This window comes from Haemaphysalis longicornis, unplaced genomic scaffold (assembly GCF_048455015.1).
Source record: "Haemaphysalis longicornis isolate Haplotype H1 unplaced genomic scaffold, Haemaphysalis longicornis Haplotype H1 scaffold_1, whole genome shotgun sequence".
NCBI lineage: Eukaryota > Metazoa > Arthropoda > Arachnida > Ixodida > Ixodidae > Haemaphysalis > Haemaphysalis longicornis.
Window position 1 is genome coordinate 341,656,339 of NW_027526203.1, and position 16,282 is coordinate 341,672,620.

At 51.4% G+C, this 16,282-nt stretch overlaps 1 protein-coding gene across 1 annotated transcript in view; it reads right to left on the minus strand.

The window, feature by feature from the left end:
• The window catches only part of Ash2 (Set1/Ash2 histone methyltransferase complex subunit ash2), a 143,529-nt gene extending 133,046 nt beyond the window's left edge, over window positions 1–10,483 (minus strand). Inside the window, exon 1 of the mRNA XM_077684677.1 lies at window positions 10,336–10,483. Within this exon, the coding sequence (XP_077540803.1) occupies window positions 10,336–10,434 (99 nt within the window). The 5' untranslated portion in view covers window positions 10,435–10,483. The remainder of the gene's footprint in view (window positions 1–10,335) is intronic.
• Window positions 10,484–16,282: the final 5,799 nt, after the last annotated feature.

Genomic DNA, 16,282 nt, shown 5'->3' on the forward strand with positions numbered 1-16,282 from the left:
ACTCACTCACTCACTCACTGCGAGCACCGCACGTAACACAAGTTCAAGCTTCCCCTTACCAACGCGACCGGTAGAGAGGAGAAGAAGATGTAGAGAGAGAGCGCGAGAGAATAAAGGGGTAACGAACCACATGCAGCGACGGTAACGAGCGACGCGAAAAACGTAACGCAAAGGGTAAGCAAAGCTCCACCGATAAACGAACATTTTCTTTTACACAGGCCACTGGGGGCGGCGACAGGGACAGCGACGGGTTGCCGGCTAGAAGCAGGCCACACGCGAGCGACAGCGACGAGCATCAGCGACGGATGGCATTAGCGACAGTGTATTAATTTTTTAGGTGCGGAGTACCTTAGGAAAGCGACACCCGGAAAGCGCCAGGTGTTTCGCATTCCAGCCTGAGCATCTCCCTCAAATTACGCTTCAGGTTACTTTCGGTTTCCTTCTTTTTTGTTCTGAGTACAGTCCCCCTCTCTATGGCCTTAAGTTTACAGTCCTGCTTAAACAATTCCCACTTTTCCCCCTAACTTATTCTTTCTGCGTTTGTGTGTTTGCAAAAAGCTTCTTTTACGGATTCTATGCAGGTCTCATCATCCAACAGCTTTACGTTTAACTCCCCCAAATCCCAAATAAATTTCTTGTACCCTCCTCTCTTTTCTCCCATGGAAAAAGAAACAAAACAGTGATCAATGAAAGAAACGTCGTCTACGCAATATTTCTGGCATGTGGAAGCTAGATCGCAAGAAACGTAAACCCTATCTAATCGCGCGTGGCTCGCTCCCTGAAAATGCGTCAACCTTAACACATTTTCGTTTCCTGTGCAGTGTGCAACATCGGCAAGTTCACACTCTTCAAGTAATTCACAAAGAATTTGTGCACTCTTATCCGCTCCCCGCCGTGGTCCTTTCTATCCCTTCCCTCGCAAACACAAGTGAAATCCCCTAGTAAAATAATTTGTCCTTCCGCTCTTAAGTATTGAGCGAAACTTTCAAAGAAGGCCGCTATATCTTGCACGAAGTTTGGGGCGTAGACACAAATGGCACGAAATTCACCACCACAATATTCAAAATTGCAAAAAACTAACCTGCCCGTTTCACAAGAAAAAAAAAACCGCGCCAATCCACCCCGTGAATGTGGTTGGAAAGCAAAGCTGTAAACGACAGCCATAACGATTACCCATGCGACGTCAATTAAATTCACTCACATCGCTCTACAAATAGTAAAACCAGAGAGAAGTGAAATGCACTTAACCACACCATTTATTACTTCAAAGAGATTTTCTTGGTAAGGTTAAATTAATTCATGATGCATGTACGGTGTTTGGTGGAAACTTTTTTATAAAATTAAAGTAAGCTCCAACCCGGTGTTAGACGATCTGTCTTCTCCGTCTCTGCGCCGCGGACGGAGGCGACGAGATTTGCGGCAGAGAAGGAGGAGCAGGAGGAAGAAATACTTCTGTTCAGATTTCTGAACGGCCCAGAGTGCAGCCCTGGGGAGTGATTCCTTCTTCTGTGGGGCCCATATGCAGTCCGCGCGGCCTGTGTTCTGTCCACCTGCTGAAGCTGGGTAGGTAGAGAGGGCCTGGACAGCAGCATCTCCCATTGCTCTTGTTGGGTAGTTGAGGGAAAGAGAGGAGGGCGCTCAGGGCTACGGTCGCACACCCCGATTACAAGAAGGTTCCTACTTCTGAGCAAAATTTACATTCAGCGTCGTAGCGATTCGGATACATTAAGTGAAGACGCGTAGGCTGTGGGAAGGAGCCCCGACTGTATGAGGCGTAGGGTAGTTTGTTGTTCTGAGCACGAGGTCGCGGGTTCGATTCCCGGCCGCGGCGGCCGCTTTTCTGATGGAGGCGAAAAGCAAAAACGCCCGTGTGTGCGAGATTTCGGCGCACGTTAAAGATCCCCAGGTGGTCAAAATTAATCCGGAGCCCTCCACTACGGCGCGCCTCATCGCCTGCGTTGCGTCGGCGCGTTAAACCATACAATCATTCAATTCATTCATCAGTTTGTTGTTCTCTGGAAAGGGCAGGGTAAGGCGAAGGTACGGTCTGACTCAGAAGGCGATAATGCTGGGTTATCTCCCTGAACGTGACAAGCTGGTGACTGTCCTCGTGCAGCTCCATAGCACGGGAGGCAAAAGCGCAAGCTTGTTGGGTGGGCGTATTTGTTGCCCTTCATTGAAGCGTGAGCGGGTGTCCAGATGAGCTGATTGGAACCGTTTGGGGAGTGTTTTTTTTCACACGCGCAGGGCAGGTCAGGACACCAAACCCTACTGGTAATTCCAGTAGGCTTTCTGGGAATCGATGACTACCCTCCGAACCCCTGCTTGAGCGAAAGCCAAGGTGATGGCTGCCTCTTCTGCTGCCGCCATTTCTTGGGTCCTAAGCGAGGTACACGCAAGGAGGTTGGTTCTGGAGGTACCCACGATGATGGCGTATTGCTGCCCTCGATGTTTGGAGGCGTCTGTGTAGATAACTGCATGATCCCCACCGAGGGTGGTGGTTAGCGCTTGAGCCAGTGCTTTTCGGTGACCCTCGTAATGTGAGGGGTTCATATTTCTAAGCAAAGGGAGCATCTTTAGTTTTAGTCGCCAAGAGTCTGGGAGTACGTCAGGCGGAGTGACATTCTGGGCTGCCCAGCCAATCTGGTGAAGCATGCGGTTACCCATCGCAGTTCTGAGTCGGACCTTCTGGTTGGAAAGATGGCCTTCTATCAGCTCTTCCACCGTGTTGTGTAGCCCCGTGCTAGCAGCCTCTGTGTGGACGCACTCATGAGAAGACCAATGGCCGGACCTTCTGGTTGGGAAGATGGCCTTCTATCAGCTCTTCCACCGTGTTGTGTAGCCCCGTGCTAGCAGCCTCTGTGTGGACGCACTCATGAGAAGACGAATGGCCTGCTCGACGGCCTTTCTAATCATTATATAAAGCATCTCTATGTCTTCCTTGTCGAGAAGAAGACAGGGGGTTGACGTAAGTAACTCTCGACAGGACAAAAGCTTTAGTTAATCGAAAGGTACCGGATTCCTTTAGGCCTTGCTTCTTGGTGGCAACTCGCCTGATCATGTGTATGATTTGATTAATGCTGTTTTTAGGCGCTGCAAGGAGACGTCACTCTTGGTGTTAGCCTCGAGATGTAGGCCCAGGATCTTGATGCTGGGGCTGGGAGTGATGGCCTGGCCATCAAGGAGTATTTGAATGTATTCCTTGGTTTGGCGTGAGGGCGGACGACAAGGAGCTGTAAGTGTTTACGTGAACACTGAAGGCCACAGGCTTTAGCACATTGGCGTACTAGAAGGGAGATGCTATGCATTGGTGTGAGCTTCCTTGAATTTTTTTAACTCTTATCCCATGAGAAAGGTGAGCACAGGGCCACTAGACGGGCGTGAGTGGTCGCGTAACGCTTTCACGTGGCATTCAGCGAGAACGTAGGGGGTAAACCCGTAGCTGTGCTTGGTGAGTACACCACCTTTCTTCCCAGTCTTCGCGTGGGCTCGTAGCTAAATCGGTAAGACAACGGGCTCTCGCTTTGTTAGTCTATTAGTTCCAGGTTCGATTCCCGGCGGTGCCAGTAGATTCTTTTATTTGTTCGCTGGAGTTTTCTGGTGACACCAACGGTCGCGAAAGAACCGTTGGGGGTAGAGGTAAAAAGCTTTGCTTTAAAAATTCCTTGTATTTCAATACCACTATTATTCCTAATAAAAAAACACCTCCCGACGTGCCAACCACGTGGCTGACACAGACACTAAACAGGTTTTGAAAGGGCTTTATCATACTGGCGGTGCAGTTATCACTTTCGATTTTTGTTTCGTGGACAGCCAAGATATCTATTCCTTTTTGGCGCGTAATCCTTTTCAGCTGGTACTGTTTGCGCCTGTCTCCAAGGGCCCGCACATTTAGTGTGGCGAAACGAGGCGCTCTTCCAAAGCGTGCCATAATTTATTGTTGTTACTGCACCATGGGCAATAAGTCGCTTAACGTAAAACAGCTAAATAAACACACACAATAAAAAATTACGCCATGTTCCCATGGGGGAACCATGAGTTGGATGCGAAGGAGCAATGGGGGGTGGGTTGTGTGTAAGTAGAGTTCATGGATGGTGTTAGAGTAAGTAGATGTGTGGGTAGGGTTTTAGTGTGCACACCTGGTTTATACGGCTGTGAGGAGGAGAATGGAGGAGAGACGCGCATGCGCAGTGGAGGTGTGGACGCCGGTGCAACACCGCTTCTCTGCGCTGACGTTTACGTTCCGCTTCACGTGCACGGAGTTCGGGATGCGCTGAGCTGTGCACGGGCCGAAAATCTGGGCCCGAGCCCAGCCCGGGCCCGGTGCTTATCGCAGTAGGCCCGGCCCGACCCGACGAAGAAGGCCGACGGGCCGGCCCGGCCCGAGACCTTAACCTTATGGCCCGGGCCCGGCCCGGCCCGGCTGCGGGTTTCCAACCCAAATACCGTATAGGGGCCGCGACTGATAGGGGCATGTTTGGAAGCGAAAACTACCTAAAGGCGGTAAAATGCATCTTAAAGGAGCCATGAAGAGAAAACAAAAGTTTGTTTTATTCGAAAGATTAGGTGTTTCATAGTACCCCAAGCGCTTTCCCGGAAGCAAATGATGCATTATTCACTGAGAAATAAGGCAATTTACGCCAAAATTTTAAATCTCCCGCTAAAATTGAACATTCCGTGACGTGTACAATGGCGTCATAGAGCCGGTCCATGAAACAGATACTTAGTATGTCGACTCCATATAGCACCCACACGCGGGAGTCGATCGAGACGGCGGCCATTTTAGAAATACTAGTAAAACCTAGTGCACCCGTAGCCCTAGTCATGGAATCGCCTGATCCGGAGAACAAAACTCTCGCCGAGGAGCTCGGGCTTGCATTTAACAACCTCACACCACAAAAACGCTCAATGCTTCTAAGTGCACGAGCGGCAAGAGTTGTGGGATACGCGGTGGACGGGAAAGCGACCATTCCGCGATAGCCAACAGACGAACGCCCAGCCGTCGGCACCGCTGCCTCGTCAGCCCCGTCGCGACGGACGAATATAGACTGGTACGTATGTGCCGTGTTTTGATTACGGTTAATAATAGTTCAATTTCAGTAGCAGTATCACTTATGCCAGTTGGCCGGTGTCGTGTATGGAAAGCCGTTCGCGCGAGCTCTCTGCTTCGACCAGAAAGATACGAGCGTCAATGCGCGGTGTTTACGGCATTTTTTTCCCCAAGGTCAGAGCGATTTGACGAAGTCGGCGACGAGCGCCAGCAGGTCCCAGGAGTGAGCTAACGTAAGGGTCCCTGCCGTAACTGAACAAACTGAAGTTTTCAGTGGTTGTAAACTGGAAACGAGCTCGTAACGACAGCAGCAAGCCAACACCATTCGAAACTTACGCGACGACTGGCACTATCTCGTCGCCTCTTGCTGTTCCTTACTCCCCTCGTTTCTATTTTTACCTTTGCTGGTTGGCGATATGACGGACAACCTCCTGCGAAGGGATTACGATACGAAGCAAAATCGCGGCTGTGCGTGCTGGAACGGTTCGTTGGCCCCGAAGAGCCTCGAACCCGAAAATTCGTCTGCGCGACGGCGAGATGTCGAGCTCGGCCGGCGCGCTAGTTTCGTACGCATTGGCGCACTCGCTTGCGAGTTCGTTCTGACCTTCAACCGTTTACTCCACCGTTCTTTGTCATAAAAAGAATGTGCAGTATGTTTCACGGGCATTTAGCTCGCTATGCAAACTGTAAGCCCTGCCTAACATGCGTTTGCTTCTGCCAGCCTCCGCCAATCGCAGAGCTTAGCCCATGTGACGGCATAGGTTCTGTTGCGGGAAATGAGCTGGTGGGTCGCATGACCATTCCCGTTTTTCCTAATTATGTAGCTTATTTGAGCGAAGTTTGCGTTATAAGTGGTGTCGTTATGGTTCTAACGAGGCAATCTTTCGAATGAACCAAACTTGTGTTTTCTCTTCATGGCTCCTTTAAGGCAAATGATCACAGGCAAAACCAACATTGAACGGGCAAAACAACCCCAATTAAACATAACAACCATGCACATATCCCGACCGCAGCTGTCCTTCGCTCAGCTACATACGAAAGAATTCAAACCGACATAAAGGTGACCGAACCGCCCAACCTAAAAAAAAGATGAACCAAAAACCCCCCAACCACGGACAAATTCATGGTAATATTGAAAAATATTCAAGAAAAGTAGCCGAAACCGAAATGGCCCAAACCACTGAAAAGTAAAAAAAAAAGAGCTGGAGTTCACCTGACGGGAACAAAACCACCCAGCATTTTGTGCAGAATTTCATAATGTTACGTAAATGAATTAAAACAAGCAATTAAAAATAGAATGGCACCTTGGGCATTTGAACCTGATTCTTGCGATTGCTATCCAGAAATGGATCCTGTATGTCAGGGGACCAGCCGTTTAAACAGGGTGTGTACTTGCTTTGTTGTTTCGTCAGTATACGTTTCCTTTTCTCAAGAGTATATAGGGCTGTCGGACTCGGTCCCTTCTTTTTATCGAGACGCACAGTACACGCGTGCATTTATGCACATTTTATCGTTGCCACTTCACTACGTTCTATACCGACTCATATCGCTTATCTATAAAGTTTCAATCATATTAAGTGTTACTGTTTAGGCGGCTGTTGGCGCATTTAAACCACCATACTCCCCTGTTGCGCTTTTCCTTTCGTCTTCGTCTGCCGACCACGACGCCCGAGGGCACAGGCCACCTCCTACCACCAGCTACGCTCGCCACGATGTTTTCCCGCCGAAACAAAGAGTACAACTAAATATTAATTGTCACTTCAGTCTTTGACAGCTTCACTTTTGTTGGCTCAAAGAAGGAAACGCAACTCTGAATAGGGCACTGCTACAGAAAACAGATGGAGACGCAGGTTTCTCTGGCAGTGTTTGCAGTTCAAAGTGTTCCATCTTGAAAATTTGTTTTCGCCCGAACTTAGAGGTGGAAACTAGTCGCGCTGAATTGTCATTCGTTGTACTTCCCTAGGCGGTGTGTCGCTGAGCCGCATGTGTTGCTCAGTTCATCCCAAGACATGAGTTGCAGATCTCTCACACTTACCGGCTTGCCATACGCCCACATGTGCCTCAGGGCCTAACGATAAGTCCCGTGGAATGTAAAAATAAACCTGACCCGTGCTTTTACCGCGTCCGCAACATGTAGTTTCTGTGATATCATAGAAACCCTAAGTATTGCTTTACTGTGCCGGGCCAGCCCGGGCCGTCAGGACGGCCCGGCCTGTCCGCAGCATTTACATTTCGGCCCGAGTCCGGCCTGGGCCCAGGTGATAAGTAAGTCGGGTGGCCCCGAGCCTGGCCCGTAGGCCGGGCCGGGCCCGGGCTATCGGGTAAGCCCGAGCCCGTGCACACCTGTAGCGCTGCTTGCCGCTGCGGCAGCGCCTCGTGCCCTCCTCTGTGCGGCCTTGAGAATGGAGGAGAGACGCGCATGCGCAGTGACGGTGTGGACGCCGGCGCAACACCGCTTCTCTGCGCTGAAGTTTACGTTCCGCTTCACGTGCACGGAGTTCGGGATGCGCTGCTCGCCGCTGCCGTTTCGCAGCAGCGGCTCGTGCTCTCCTCTGTGCGGCCTTGAGAATGGAGGAGAGACGCGCATGCGCAGTGGAGGTGTGGACGCCGGCGCAACGACGCGCGACAAGGCTTGACCATAAGACGGTTCGCATCTGAAAAACAAAAAGCAATATAATCAAACAAAAGGGAAAACAAAACGAACCCATTTCTGGAAAAAGGGGGCGCGACAAGGGTTCCCGGCGTCTCCGTACTCGAGAGGCCTGCCATACATAGCAGTCTGCTGTGACCACACCTTTGAAACTCCCTCCCCCCCCCCCCCCCTCCCCATCTCACACAACCCGCACTTGTAGAGCCGTGTCAACAGTCCGGTCACTTCACCTTGGGTTTGTCCGGTGGAATATTAGATGCAACGCATCTCATGCTCGCCCCTCTGTCCTTCCTGCGTCCGTTCGGCGTTGTCCGCACAGCTGCGCCTCTCCTCCTCTCCTCTCTCCGATAGCGAACGCTCTCTCCCAAACAGCTGCGGGTTGGCGCAGCGCTCTCTCACTCCGTTGATAGGCGCCGGTGGGCGGCGCTGCGCACGTGCAGTACTCTCTCTTTCCGCGCTCTCCTCTCCTTCAGGCGCTGTGAATATAAAGCGGCATTTCGCGCTCCGGCGGTCTCAGTCGACGGTCGTCCGCCCGCCTCCCCTTCGCGTGAGAATCCCTGCTATAAGCGTAATCAATACGACGGAAAACGCCAATGGAACCCCCATGAGATGCGTTGCATCACACCAGGGCTCCCGCGAGAGGAGGTGGGCGTAATTTTTTGCCTTGGGTTTAAGTCCAGGGCGTCTCAACGGCGGCGCGTCCTTCACTGGTGGCTCCGCGGGGCTGGGCTCTGTTATGCCTCCTCCCTCGTCCCTACCACTTTCCCGTGCACGTTTCCCTGATACGGCTCTTGCGCTTGGGGTCTCGTCTTCGTCTTGCCCATCAACGCTCATGTTGGCTACGTGCGGCCCATAACACTTTTGCTGGCATTTGACGCCTCGGCGACGGCACCTTGTTCCTAGGGGGTTTCAGGGTCTTTCGCCTGCACTGCAGGCGGGCTGCGCTCCGGCGGGACGACGCGAGCTGGCTCAGGAGGCGTCACCTCCTTCGCCGGCACATCTACCTTGCCCCTTGCAGCTTCCTCTTCCTCTGTATCCATGATGAACTCGGACGTCTTCTCGTCCCCTCCTGGTCCAGCGACGTTCGCGTAGGTGCGAACGCATCCGCTCTCGTCGTGGCCGAAGCGGCGACAAAGAGCACAGCGGGGCACCCTACTCTCGCGTCGAATGTGTCCGCGCCGGAGACAGCGGAGGCAGAGAGGAGCACGCCGGCGCACCACGACCAGGGCCTGCTCGCCGGCGACGCGTACCTGGTGGTGGATGTCGCCCACGCTGACGCCCGACTTCAGCTGTAGGGTGACCAGGCGCGCCGTCGAGAGCTGCGCGGAGCAGCCTGGCACACGCCATCGGTCCCGGGTCACTTCCGTGACCCTGCCGTAAAGCCCCAGGGCGCTTCGCACTTCGTCGTCTGGGGCGTTGTGGAGCACCCAGTGGAGCTTTAACCGGATGTCCTGGTGGCGGGGATCGATGACGAGGCAACGGCGGCCCTTGACTTGCAGTTCCCCGGCGGCAGCACGTTTCTTCGCCCTTTCGGGGTCCTTGAACGTAACCGCCCACAAAAGGTTCATCTGGTACGCCCCGAAGGCGATAACCTCGGGGAACAGTTCCAGACGAACCAAAGTGTCACGGAATTCTTCGACCTTGTACGGCCTGGCTCTCAAGTCGGCGTGCAAAAAATCGTGTTAAGAACAGATGGTCCGGACGGCAGTTGCGGCAGCATAACTGGGCGTTATCAAAACCGGTTGACCTGTTACCGCGGGCCGAAAGGCCCGCCAAAGCCGCCCCTTCGACGGAGCTCGCCATCCTGCGTCCGCACTGCGCAGTAGCTGGAAGCAGAATCCTCACTTGGGCTACGACGGTGAGTTAGTACCCCAGAGTTAAACGGCTTACTCCCTCGCCTGTAACGGTGCAGAGTACCTTAGGACCTCCCAATGTCCGCCCGCGTCCATCCGTGCGCACACCACCATCAAGCGAAAATCGATTTGAGCCGTGAGTTGCAGTTTCATTTAGGGAATAATCAAGGTGCAACTCACGGCTCAAATCGAATGACGGTCGGGGCGCAAATCGGATGTCATTCGGGCCGCAACTTGGATGTCATTTCGAGTTCCTTACTCGCACCCTCGCCATCATTCACGGAGTGGAGATGCTGCCATTTTTCGCTTGTCGCCGCCGCGGCATGTGGTTGCCTCTTACAGGGGCAAGTAAATAGGGAAATTGAAGAAAAACAGTTGAAAACCCAAGCAAGACATCGAACCGGACAACTGCAGTGCGTGACCGATTTTGTGAATAAAAACACGGACGCGCTGTACCTGAATAAAACAATAAAGCCCTGACCACACCTGCGTTAGCCGACGCGACGCTATATCATGGCCTCAAGAATCAGGCGGCGTTGCCTCAAGGAACGCCGCTCCGAGAGTGGGAGGGCAAGCGCTTTTCCACCATGCTCATTCGCCTAAGCCACCTGCTAAGTTCCCTCTACCTTTTTTTTTTTTTTTGGCTATTATGGAATGAGGCGAAAAAAAAGCAATGCTTTGCGCTAACATAGTGCGGCAACCTGGGTGGCGTGCTCAGGACACAGTGTACATAAGGCGAGGCGAACGAAGAATAGGAAAGATCATTGTGAGTCGCCTCTTACCTTGCCGTAAACCTTGCAGGTCTTCTTGCCAGGAGCCAGGTGCGGCCTTCGTGCTACCGACGATGGGCCGCCATCCTCCAGACTCTTCTTGCTACGCATCTTTCTTCGGAGACTTTTCAGGAGGTCAGGCCGGCCTCTCACAAAATATTCGTTTCGAAACACGTGCACGTGGGGGCGTCTTTCCAAAATCCGTACCTTCCGAAATCCGTACAAGTTCAGCAGTCGCACAAAACTTTTGATTTTTTTCGTTTTGAAGATGTTGAGCCGATTGTGGAAGTAATACTCCTCGAACTTCAAGTAATTGATCTCCACTTTTTTACCGTCATCGGACCAGCCGATAGCCCCGAAACTGCAATTATTGACGATTTTCCACAATTTTTTAGGGAAGCGTTCCTCCAGCAGCGTCTCTTCTTCAGGGACAGAACACAGCGGCGGCAACTCAGACATGGCGAGTTAAAAAAACACGGCCTGCACTGCGTTCGGGCAGATGAAACGGCCGCAGAACGAAAAAACAAGTCCTTGGAAATGTCCCCGCGAACGTTCGTGCTCACGCACGGCTACGAAATACCTCTCTCAAAAGAAAAGAATCACTCCTCGCACAAGTTTGGTGCAGCACGGTGCATGGAGTGCGGACGCTACGAAGCGTACCGCGACAGTGTCCCAGCGCAGCGCCATATAGTGCCCTCATTGTTGGTTGTATTCCTCAATTTTAAAGCGACAGAAATGTTATCATGAACCTAATTTAATGCTCACCAGGAACAATAAATAATTCTTTGGTGGTTTTCAGCTACTTGACCTTATTATAGCAATTTGTTTTGTACTTCCCGCGAAAAAGTTTGAAAAAATAGTACTTCAGCACATTCGAATATTACGATGCAGATATGGCGGAAATAATTCTTCCGGCTCACCACTCACTTGAACCTATTTTTTTTAACTTTTGAAATCTTTTTATGCAGTAAAACGAACGTAAGCAGCAAGCGCAAAGAATATGACGCGGAGGCTTCCTGCGAACCACTGCGCCGTCATTCGCAAACATGGCTGACCCAAGTAACGGCGCCTGTGCGTCTGTGTGCGATGGCGCCGTCGTTCTACGGTGCCGCGTTTCCAGGAAAAGGCGAAAAAGTAAGCCTTTCACGTCTAGGAATCACTTCGTAATGAGTGCGGGGAGAGTGCAAGCATGAATTCTCTGATCAACGGGACAGCAGAGCTCACGAAGGTAAGCGAGCAAGTGCTGACGGATAACAAGCGTTCAGGCGGAAGAAGTCATGCGCGGGAAATAGAGGTGCACGAATTTCGCCCGGGCGTGTTGCGAAATGTGTGTCGTTCACGGCTGATGATCTGCTCTGAAGGTAACAGCGGGCTACCTACCATCTGCATCCACGGCAACTATGCACAGGATGTTGACGAAGCTTGGCTTTCGATACAAAAGCGGTCTCGGAACGCATTGCCCATCGAAGCGACGCACATCGCGCTGTCTGCCCGTCGCTGTGCCAGACAGGGTGCCTGCACCCTACGCCGTATTGCGGAGTTGCGACGCTAAGGTAGGCTAACTTTTTTTTCACCCAGGAAATGTGGATCAACGCCAGCCACATGAGTAGGCAAGTGTGGGTTGACTGTTGACGAAACTTCAGACGCCCTGCATAAAGCATGTCTATCCGGACGCTCGACGGGCTTTCGAAATCCCGTGGGAGAGGACACAACTAGTGCTGATGACAGAAGCTTTGATGACGAAGGCAGCCTTTGGTGCAAGTAACACTGACGGCCTTCATAGGAGAGTGTGTATTTGACATGTTCATTAAGTGTGATTAACGCGCAAAAGTTACCGGTGCGCTCGGTGAGCTGTTCTGTGAGGCGGAAAAACCTGAGTTTAGACAAGTAAGTGTCTGTCCCTTCACACTTATTTATTCTTTTTTCAGTGGCTTTGGGGTGGCTGTACAAACAAACTTGGTTATTAATACAACCACCACAGGTTGTATGCTCAGGAAATTGGTCGGCACTCGCGAGCCCATTTGACGGACTTCTCAAACGCTTACGTGACAACTCGTTGTGTTCAGGACCATGACGACGGAGTAGCGAAGATGCCTTGAACCTGCAATCCTTATTTTGTGTTGTTTATACGCATCCGTAGCTGAGTGGGCAGCCGCAAATGCTTGCGCATTGATTTTTGTTTGTTTGTTTGTTTTTGCAGCGAGACTGTTAGTGGGGCGTTTGGCCGGAGTTTTTCTTGTCGTTTCTGAGCAGAATGCGCTTGACGACAGAACCAAGTTTCGAAAGTTCTGTAGCTTTCACACTAATGTAAATTTCCTGAAAAATCCTTAGTGAAATTTTCCGCTAAGACGACCCGGTTGCATTTTATTTTTGCGTTTAGTTCACACTGGAGTGGTATGTTTCGGAATTCTGTCTGCTGCCAGTATATGGTAGTACGGGAGACTATTGTTACAGAAAACGTCTGTAATTGGTGTATTATAGGAATTATCCCTAAACAAATTATATGACGTTTGGCTGCTCAAACGACCACCTAACCGCGGGGAGTTTTATTCACGGCCGGTCTGGACGCGCTCGCGAGGTCCAGACCAGCCGTATTTTATCTTATTCGGCATGCATCTCTGATAATTTATCAGGGACAAGTTTAATACAAATAGCATGAAGCCGCCACTCCTAAGCCATTCCAGGAATCACAAAGTCACCGTGAAACAGAGAGCCCCATGTTTTTTGCTAAAATAAAATTGTAGTTCCTTTATGTTTAATTAACCTAATTAGCTCGGAAGTACGCTGAATCGGCAGTTAAAAGCAGTCGTGTTTTGTTACTTCCATTTATTTGTACTGGACCCCTTTGAATGCGCTCGTAAATAAATAATTGTAAAACTGAAAGTGCATTTGTCATTCATTTTACAATACCATTTGCATGAGTATTTGACCGCTTCTCTGTACAATCATGTCATGGGGACTAGTGTCAATAAATAGTTTTTATTGAAAATACAGTAACTGATGAGCGCGCAACGAACGAAAAACGTTTAAGAATACCTAAGCACTCTCTTTATGATGTAGTGGATACGAAAGCATTCGTGTTGAATTGCCGAACGCATGCCGCTATTGTGCGCGCCACCGTGTGACGGCGTACGATCTAATCGCAGCTGCTGTTGAGGTAGACGCCGTTCGTCGCAGTCGCTGCAGGTTTTCCTCTGTCGCACCTCTTGGTTCTCCGTATATACCCGCCGTCTCTGCGGCTCCGCTCTCGGTTTTCTTTGTGGTGGGTCATTTCACATACCTTGGCGCTGGGTTGGCTGCTGGTTTGGCTCTCTTCGCGGTGTTCCGCCACTTCTGCTCCCCTTCAACTCCGCATTGCCGTGAGTGACCATGTTTCACACCTGTTGATATGAATGATTGAGAGTCCACCGCCTTATGCACCGGACCAATGAAATTCGAAGAACAACGGCCACGTTGAAGCTCGATCGTTCATTTTACGTAGTGATGAGGTGGTGCCAACAGTGCCGCGACCATCTTCGTATCTGCTTCGACGGCATGTTTCCTGTAGTGCGACTGTGCCCTCTGCTACACTGGCGAAACCGTCCAAGAACTTACCTCCTAGTGCAGTGCACGGGCCCGGGCCGGCCCGAAAGCCCGAGCCCGACCCGGACCACGGGCCGGGCTCGGGCCGGGTAGCACGCATTTTAGCAAACAGCACGCCGGGTAGCACGCCGGGTAGCAAACAGCGGACGGCCGTGTTTGTAGGCTTGTTTGAACACTCTGCGCTGCTGCAGCGGCTGCCCGCGACTAATCGACTGCATGGCAGCCAGGCTGCGGCATGTCAAAACATATTTGACGAACTGGATTCACCGCGACACACAATTTTCTCTCAATGCACGAAACTTCTATCACGCGCGCACTTCGCGCTGCATCGAAATACCTCTCATTACTACCATCATTATATTATTGTTGTGATTGCATTTAATAGCCCCAGGGCCTGGGGAGCAAGAAGCGAGTTCGGGCTATATCTAGGAAGCTAGTTTAGTACCCCGGATGTACCTTAGTTGGGCGTCCTGGGCAAGACCGTGGAGCCACCAATGGCCACCGATGGCAGTGTGTAGTGAGTGACATGCCGTAAATCCAGGCCTGACACCATCGACTGTCCTGGGTCCCTGGCCATGTAGTAATAAATGATGGTCTGCCGGAGTCATGGCATCGGTGCAGGTTGGGCGTTTCACAGCTATGCGGGTGGAGTAAGCGCACCCTCAGCCGATTCCTCCGTAGGACAATCACCTCCATCCTGGTGAGGACGAAGTGTACGAGAATCTAATGCGGGGCATAAGAGGTTGTGGTCAGCGTCAGAGGTCTTCATTTGCCTGTTGCGTCTTTTTCTTCCTCTCCGTTATTGCGGCTGATGGGCTTGACTAGCACACCTTTTAGCGCTATCGGCAGAAAAGTGTTTTACGCCGCAGTGCACACGTTTATAACACACGTTTGCCACAACCCATTCACTTTCTCCACTTTTAGTCAGCTAGGATCATGGATCTGTGGCGGTCCAAGGCTCCCGCCCTTGTTTCACATTCCGGAGGACCCTGCTTCGAAACACAAATGTACCCAATTTCCAATGTTGGAAGAGCTTCTACGGAAAATGTGATGTCATTCTGATCAATCATTGACCTGTTTAAGTGAAAATGTATTTCCCTCTCTTCCCGGCTTGTCGGGCGCTGCTGCTGCTGGGACCGCTGAGACCAGGCCGGCGACGCATGTCACAGTCGCTGCCAGCTTGTACAAGCAGGCCCAGCTAATTCTCGCTTTGGTGTGGGCGACGCGGGCGTTGCACTGTGCATGTGCGGGGACGGCGAAATCGCCTTGACTACTCTTTACGTCAGACAGGCAGTGACGCAAACGCTAATTTTCCTCTCTTTGCGCTTTGTCCAGTATGTACAATTGATTGTAGGGTTTAACGCGCCGACGCATCGTAGGGGATGAGGCGCGCCGTAGTGGGCTCTGGATTAATTTTGACCACCTGGGGATCTTTAACGTGCGCCGAAATCTCGTACACATGGGCATTTTTGCTTTTCGCCTCCATCAGAAAAGTGGCCGCCGCGGCCGGGAATCGAACCGCGACCTCGTGCTCGGCAGCACAACGCCTTAGCCACTAAGCCACCGCGGCGGGTTCAGTACGTACAAGGGCAGTGATTCCTGGTTACAAACGCGGCCACGACGCCGTTGGTTTTTTCTGGAGACTGAACGTCGACCTTCGAATACCGCCATGCCAGTAGTTACCGGCCTTCGTGCAAGATGTCTACGGCGTGCGTCTTAACAGTCACCATTCCCATTCATCACTGCCCACGCCAGGAACAGGTGGCGCGAATGAGCACGGTTTCGTTTGCCAGGGGTATCGAGACGTTGATCTTTACCAGTTTCGTCTCGTATTTTTTTTCTCGGTGCACTCACCACTGCTTCGTTATAGTCGAATCCGCTACCAATTCGTACGATCCGCAATTTTTGTTTATTCCATGAACAGTCGGCCAAATTGCGCCCCATAGACGCCGTATTTTCGACCTACATTTATATAAGCTATTGCTTTCGCATTCGAAAAATACCTGGTTGCGAGCGTCCGCTACCGCGAGGCAGAGAGAGAGAGAGAATAAACGTTCATTTCTGAAAATTGGGTGAGGGTAAAGGAGGGTGTTAAAGGGGTCCTGAAATACCTTCCGCCGATGCGTGGATGTACATGTAACCAAATAAAGCAATGTATTAGCAATCTCCTCCCGCAAGAATTTTGTTGAAGCGATGAATATTAGCTGAGAAATCGTAAATCAAAAACCGCGCATTATCGTCGCGCCGCGTTTCCTCCTCCTTTCAACTTACTCTCCGCTGTTGACGGCGAGTGAGCCTTCCCTCCCATGATGCTGCGCTCCTCGGCGGTGACGTACTTCCGCTATTGCGCTGCTCACACAGCCGTCTGCTACGGGCA